Source organism: Pundamilia nyererei, unplaced genomic scaffold (genome assembly GCF_000239375.1).
Source record: "Pundamilia nyererei isolate P.nyererei 1_Seehausen unplaced genomic scaffold, PunNye1.0 scaffold00424, whole genome shotgun sequence".
Lineage (NCBI taxonomy): Eukaryota > Metazoa > Chordata > Actinopteri > Cichliformes > Cichlidae > Pundamilia > Pundamilia nyererei.
The window spans coordinates 97,788-105,550 of NW_005187825.1; the positions used below are offsets into that span (position 1 = coordinate 97,788).

The 7,763-nt window shown below is 44.2% G+C and overlaps 1 protein-coding gene across 1 annotated transcript in view; it reads right to left on the bottom strand.

Annotated features, from left to right (window-relative positions):
- Positions 1-830: 830 nt before the first annotated feature.
- LOC106456545 (uncharacterized) overlaps positions 831-7,763 on the bottom strand; it is a 12,781-nt gene continuing 5,848 nt past the window's right edge. Inside the window, exons 2-6 of the mRNA XM_013916008.1 lie at positions 6,375-6,441; positions 6,180-6,290; positions 2,500-2,556; positions 1,301-1,450; positions 831-1,165 (exon numbers count right to left, since the gene is read on the bottom strand). Coding sequence (XP_013771462.1) covers positions 1,058-1,165; positions 1,301-1,450; positions 2,500-2,556; positions 6,180-6,290; positions 6,375-6,441 — 493 coding nt within the window. The 3' untranslated portion in view covers positions 831-1,057. The remainder of the gene's footprint in view (positions 1,166-1,300; positions 1,451-2,499; positions 2,557-6,179; positions 6,291-6,374; positions 6,442-7,763) is intronic.

The window sequence follows — 7,763 nt, forward strand, 5'->3', positions numbered from 1 at the left end:
CTGAACTGTAATCAACAAACAGCATTCGCACATAGTTACCCTGTTTCTTGTCCACGTGGCTGAGGGTGGTGTGCAGGACATGGGCGATGGCGTCCTCGGTGGATCTGTTGGGTCGGTAGGTGAACTGGAGCAGATCTGTGGTGTCTGGGATGGAGGAGGAGGAGATGGTGACAGATGTACCCTTAGGCCCCTCCTCCATTCAGAGATGGTCTTTCCCTTTTCACATAAATGGCCTCCTTGACTCCGCCCTGATACATCCTCATCATTGAAAGAGTGTCCACTGGCCTGTAGGTGTAAACAGACTGCAGAGTCCTGGCCTGATGAGGTGGCTCTTCTGTGTTGTGCCATCCGCTTCGCCAGAGGTTGTTTGGTTTCCCCGATGTATAAATCCTGGCAATCCTCTTGCACTTAACAGCGTACACTATGTTACTCTGTTTGTGTCGGGGGACCCGATCCTTGGGGTGGACCAGTTTTTGGCGCAGCGTGTTTTGGGGTTTAAAAGCCACAGAGACGCGGGGTTTAGAAAAAAATGTGATAACTATTTAATATAAGTCAGGAAAGATATTGAAAATGAAAATATGTAACAGCATAACTGATGTATGGGTTAGGGTCACATGATTCAGCCCTGACTAAAGGTTTTATCAACAAAAGTTTGAAGACTAACAGTGAGGCCATCTGTCTACTGAAAGCAGACTGGAAGCTGGGAAAAGGGAACAGTGTGTGCAATGCTAGGCCTCCCCATCACCAGGAGCTCAACAGAAAATTAGATGGTAACTTTAGTACAACCAAGCTACCATTCACAAAGAGGTCAACCTATGAAGACCACATAATACAGTGACAACCAGTAATCACATTTATTAATGAGGGTCTTTGTTATACAGTGGTTACAAAACATAAGATATAGTGAAAGTAGTTGTTTGTACAGAGGGTGGGATCAGTAGATAGTCTGACTTGTCAGTAAAGGAAAAGTCAGATTCCATTAAGTTTTCTTACACCAGGAATCAAGCTCAGGACACCAAAGTAGAATGACTACTACAGTGGCTTTGGTTTGTGTGTCTCAGTTTGTCTTCAGTGTTTTGAAGGCGGCGATAGAGAGGAGACAGTGCATGACCACAGCACCGGTGTCAAAGAGCAGCAGCAGCAGCGTTACACTCCAGGAGTAGTCCTGCAGAGCACAAGAGAGACAGGCTGTACTACAATCCAAAGGACTTTTAGGATTAGAAAGGGGGGAAATGAAAAGAGATCAATGTGTCAAAATAAATGAAAGGGCAAAAACCAAAACATAACTGATGACACTGACTGCCAGTAGTTGTGGGAGGCAACCCCTCGAGTTGTAGTCATCCGAGCATGTGACTTCTCTGGGTGATGTGTGGAGGGTGTAGTAATACAGGCCGAAAGCAAGCAACGTCCCCAACAGACCAACCACATTGCTGCAGACACAACCTTGAAGCTGCAGAGGAGACAGTGATTTTATTAATCATGCGAGATTATGTAATACAAAAAATGCTCATTTTATCAGGAATGTAATCAGGTATTGGGACACTGTGAGACATGATAGCAGTCTTAGTCTTTTGGCATGTTTCTTATACTTACTCTACATGTTTCAGAACAAACTAATTTTAAGATTACACAAACCTGAGTATCATTACTTTAAAAACTGTGTTTTTGAAATGTAATGATTTTTACACCACATGCAACAGGACTAAAACACTTTAGCTTTTTCCTCATCGAATGGGCATCATCAGGATGTTTTTGGGAAACCTGAGTGCCTTTGTGTTCTTCTTGGTCAGCATTGGGTTCCTCCTAAGCCTATGCCCATGCATTTTTGCCCAGTCTTATAACTGAGGCAGGTGAGGCCTGCAGGTCTGTAGATGATGTTCTGGCTTCTTGGAGCAATTTTGCTCTCACTGTTGTTTACTGGAGTCCCAAAGCATTACAAATGTCTTTGTAACACTTTTAGACAAGGTGTGGGGAACTCCAGGCCTCGAGGGCCGGTGTCCTGCAGGTTGTGTCCTTGATCCAAAACAGCTGATTTAAATGGCAAAATGACTTCTTCAACATGTCTTCAAGTTCTCCAGAGGCCTGGTAATGAACTAATCATGTGATTCAGGTGTGTTGACCAAGGGTGAGATCTAAAACCTCAGGACTGTGGCCCCCGAGGCCTGGAATTGCTCACCCCTGGTCTAGACCGACAGACATCGATGACTATTGTCTCAGCTGCTTCTTTAGTTCGATGCTTGCCATTACTTTTTGAGGTCTTTCAGGCTACGTCGCAAAAACAAGAGTGCTCAATCCCAGTTATGCCAAGGATTCTCTCTCTCTCACACACACACACACACACACACACACACACACACACACACACACACACACACACACACAGCAGTGTATTTGCTGTTAGAAAACCCGTCTAATGTGATATTTTAGTTTTTGAGTTTGGTTTTTTTGTTCCCTTTTTTTTCAATCTGACCTTCACATTAGCATTTCATGCCAACTCACTAGTAGTCTGCTAGGGTTCTTTTCATTGGCCATTGTCAAGGACCCCCCTGCCATAACCTGCAAGACACACAAGAAATATAACTGGAAGGTTAATGTTGTTTCAATGATAAATGATAGCAAGCAGGAGCGCACAAATCAAACAGTGTACAAGTCAAATATGAAAGAGTAGAACAAAATCCTCGAACTAAGGAATTCTTTCATTTGTTGGGGCGGGGGGTACACACAGCACATGGTTTAATTCAACTTACAAAAATATTTTAAAATCAAAAGCTTTTCCATTTTGAACGATGAGAGATTCCAGTTGTTCTACAGTTTGTGGCCTCCTTTACTGTATGAACTCTTATGATGCACCATGTCCTACATGTACTCCAACATGTAGGACAGGATTCACACAAGGCCTTCCCTGAACAAAAACAACATGCGTACTGTGTGTATATGCAGGCAATGGGCAACTTTTTAGCTCTTTTCTACTGCACTTGATCACTTAAAGCACTTTATACAACATGCCTCATTCAAGTACTTTTTTCTACCCAAGTGCTTCATATACAACATACACCCACTCCAAAGGACACTTTGTACACTCTGATTTCTCGTGGCTCCAGCCTGCAGACTAAATTGTCTTTTGGCCTGCAGCCTGATGGGAACAAACAAAGCACCTACTTTCCAGTTAGTAGCAGAACTGGTCTAATGTGAGGGACTAAATCAATCATTTGAGATTAAAAGATGTTCAGTCTCATCTCTTTTAATTCTTATTCTCATTTTTATTTTCATGTCTATTTAAGCTTAATTTATAACAGTATTTATAACAGTATGTTTGCACTGAAGCACCGCAGCAATTTCCTAATGTTGTAAACCCGCTCAACATTTGGCAATAAAACCCTTTCTGATTCTTTCTGATTCTGATGCTCCCCCAAAAGTGCAACAATCTGATTCTTGCCACAATGAAGTCAGTTACATTATGGCAAGGACCCGATGCACACAGTGTGTGGAGGCTGTATGGGAATTTCTTTTACTTATGTATTAATCACATTATTTTATTGTATGATACCTTGGTACCACACTCATACAGTAAGACAAATGGTGCGGGTGTAGTAAGGAAGTTGGGGGAAGCAGACAGCTCCACAGGAAGAATCTTTTGTGTCTTCGAGGACTCTGGGAGGCAGCAAGGGAGTGTGACACTGCTGTGTACTGCCTTTTGTTCCTGGAGAAGGTATTTCACTGAGAGCCATGCTGGGCTCAGACTCTGCTGACCGTCTGTCCCGCGGTCATGCAGGGACTTCATCAAGCTTGGTTGTCTGTTCTTTGTGTTTTGATTAAAGAACGTTAGCTACCGCTCGTCTGCAGCCTTTATTTGAATGGAAAACTTCCACAACAAAAGTGAGAGTCCATTTATTCCTATTAGCCACAATGACAACAACCACAGTAATAATTATGATTTTATACTGCGGTGTCTTTTCAGTCGAGGTGAACTCAGTCCTCCTTCTCTGGCCTCTCTCACAGACAGTTTTGGGCTAATGTAGACAACAGGGCTGTCGACCCAAAACGGCCCCCAGGCTTCCTTTCGAGGCATCCATCTACAGATTAAAACTGGCCAGAGGGGCCGATGGCGCGATCAGCCTCGAGGCAGCCTCGCTTCTGTCAGTCTGCCCCAGGGCAGCTGTGGCTACACCTGTAGCCTCCACCAGTGTGTGAATGTGAGAGTGAATGAATAGTGGTATTGTAAAGCGCTTTGAGGGCCCTGAAAAGCGCTATATAAATGCCATTATTATTATTATTATTAAAAGGGAAGGAAAAGTAAGGGTGTGGAGTAGGGGTTCCCCACAGGGAACTGGTCAAATGCCGTGTGGGATCTGTCACAAAGTGGAAATTTGTGTTTATTTTATGGTTTATGTTGTTTTGATCATACTTGTTTTATCCTGATATTTATATTGCACTCCCAACAGCAAGAAGAGTTAGAGGGGGAGGCGACGGGTGTAGTCAACAGCAGGCCTACCAGCCTTAGCGGCTACACATCCACTGACCTGGGTGTGTGGCATCTTCGTGAGTGAGATCAGATAGGTTGCTGGTCTGCACCACGAAACTAAGCATGAACTAGCAGCAGTTGCCAGTCAGACCCAAAAACTGCTTCACCTCTTTTTTGGTTCTGGGACGATGGCTGTAGTTTTGTCTGTCTGCAGGCGCACCTGCCTGCCTCCCAGGTGATGCCCCAGATAGTGTGCCGCCCTCCATCAATGTGCTCACTTCTTTTTGGGTTGGCTATGAGCCCTCCTGCCTCAGGGACTCCCGGACACAGTAGCCCTTGGTCAAATCCAGCGTTGTGAAAAAACAAGCAGTGCCTAACTGGACCAGTAGCTTGTCAAACTGGGGCTTGGAATAAACATCAACCTGACAGCTTGTGGTATTCCACACAGAGCCATAAAGACCCATTTCTCCTCACCACAAGTACTATGGAGCAACACCAGGAACTGCAGGGCTCTATCACTCCCACCTCCAGCATAGACGCCACCTCCTTCTGATAAATTTGTCTTACATGTTCAGGTAACCAATAGGTGCGTGACTGCACCACCACGCCAGAGCACATTTCAACAGTGCTCTATGAGTGTAGTACAACCAGGCAGGGGAGAACACATCTGCAAAGTGCTGTTGCAGTACAGCAACATCTGCTATGTGGGCCTGTGTGAGATGGTCATCACAATGGAGCAAGACAGGAATGGTCGAATCTGGCACCTCTGACGACTCATCTTTCCTTCACCAGTCTCATCTGAGAAGCTGTTCCAGCCCAGAGCGTTCTCACTCCCGAGGCGTAACATGTCGACGTTTTGTCACATCCCGCGGCGTTCCTGAGGAACGGGAAAGGAGACCTTCGGCGTTCTTATGGTACGCGGCGGGTTATGGCTGGAATCCAGTGCAATGACGCTCCCGCGGGAAGAGACGGTCCAGCCCTGTATTCCAGCCCTAAACCTAACCTTATCCCTAGCCCTGACCATAACCTTATTCCTGACCTTAACCAGGACTTTAATGATGTTAAATAGCGTCTTTCTAAGCAATTTGAAGAAAAAGAGCGAACATGTGTAGATTCAGTCCAGACGGTTCTCATATTTCCTCTTTTTTCCGAGGTCGTCATTTAGGAACGTGGTGGGTAGCCGAAAACGTAATATGGTGACGATTTGTCACCTAGCGTAAAATGTTACGCTTTGGGAGTGAGAAGGGTTGTCCAGCCTCTCTATACGCTTCGACTTAGTGGTATATCTGCATGTCCCTGTCCGATCGCACTACTTATTAGTCAAGATCACCCAATCGCCATGTGACCACAAAGGGTCCTTGCCACTTAGCAAGGATCCTTGAGCTAGAAGAAAGAAGCAATACAATCAAAAACTGTCTGAGCCTAGCCCCTCTGTTGTGCAAGCTCTGCTGACGTTCCTGGGCCTGAAGCAAATTTTCCCGGGACAATCTCCCATATGGGTGTAGCCTTGCTCTCAGGTTCTGAACATACGCCCTAGAGCAGGACATCTACACATTGGAAGGTTGGTGGTTCAATGCTTGGCTCCTCCAGTCTGAGTGTCAAGATCCTGGGCAAGATGCTAACCCAAAGTTGTTCTCTGAAGCGTCCATCAGAGTGTGAATGTGTGTGAATGTTACGTTATGGCTGCAAATTGGTGGAGGAATCATGAAGTACATACCACAATTCCTAAGACTAGTGGCAGTATGAAGAGTTTTGGAAGACTTTGGTCAATGTAAGCACACGGGGCAGAGAACAGCACCTGGAACAGCCCCAACAGGATGGTGAGCACCTGCGCAAAAGACAACCACTGAATAATATATATGAAGTTACAAGTGAGCTTCAGCCAAGCAGCTTAGTTGTGTCTAAATCTCACCGCAACACTCTCAGGGTCAAACCAGGCAAAGAGGCGACGTAACCTTGCTCCCTCAGAAGCCATGTCACTGCAAGACAGGAAACAGTATATCAAACTGCAGTATGGACAGTATATCCACACAAATGTGGACACAGGCAGGTGAGAATCAGTTCTCAAACAGTTCAGAAATAACAATGAGACAAAGAGCTTCACTAAGTGCTACTGGTAGACTAACCTAAACATCACACCAGTGTAAGAATTGGTGGATGACTGGATGTAGCGTAAATCGCTTCTCAAATATGAAACAATAAAACCAGTGTAACAGTATGATTCAGGTTAACATAAATATGATGAACTGTTACAAACACATGCACCTGAAATCTTTACAAAACATTAAAAAGAAACTCTCCCACTGTGAAAAGGAAATCCTCGGATACAAAGGAGTAAACAGGAGACCACTTCATTTGCAGACAAAGTCTTTAACCTGCACACTTACCTGGTACTCAGTATGCTACACAGAGACATCTGCATGCTGTCTTATGCTTATATGAAGATCAGAACTATGATGAGTCACTAATTGCCAAATTTGTAAAGTCTACTAATCACAAAGTGAGGTCTGTCTACAAGACATGGGGCACAATCTGGAGGCCAAATGGAGAACAATAGGAACACGCTATGATGTTGCCAAACGTTCAGTTGTTAGAGTACTTTTGCTGTTCTGGGATTTATTCTTCCCGATTTCTCTTTTCTGCCAGAAAAACAAACAAACAAAAAAATCAGCTCTGTTCTGGTCAGAACTCAAAGTCAGATTTATTCTTAATCCCACTAAAAACATAAACCAAGTGCGGCTAAAAAAATAAAAACATACCCAACCGGACGATAAAGCAGATTAAAAAAGAAAAAGGCTATGCACAGCCCCACATACGTATGTGTGTGTATGTGCTGTTTGTTTGGAAAGGCTCTCATGCATTGGGGAACAGAGAACACAATGAGATAGGGAAAGATAAAAGTAACTGCGTGTTAGTTCATTAAAACCACATGTCAGAATCCTCTTGGGAAGAACAGGAATGCTGCAGGACAAGAAACAGATGGTGGTGAGAAGAAGGAGAAGAGGGAAGGAAAAAGAGGAAAAGGCATGAAGAGGGAAAACAGATTGATAGGCAGGTTAATAAAATACTCTTACAACAACGTTTTCTGCTTCATTACGCTGCCAACATTCACTCCTTTGTTCATGTGATGTATTCTTACCAACGTGGGGATCCCAGTACAGTTCTGCATCCCAAAGAAGCAGAACTTTGAGAAAATGGGATTCCAGTTTTACATTTAGTAGAAGTAGTTTTATTCTTTGTATAGTATTAATATTGAAGAGCGAAGTGCTCTAATAGGGTGATATGGTACTACAAGGTCATT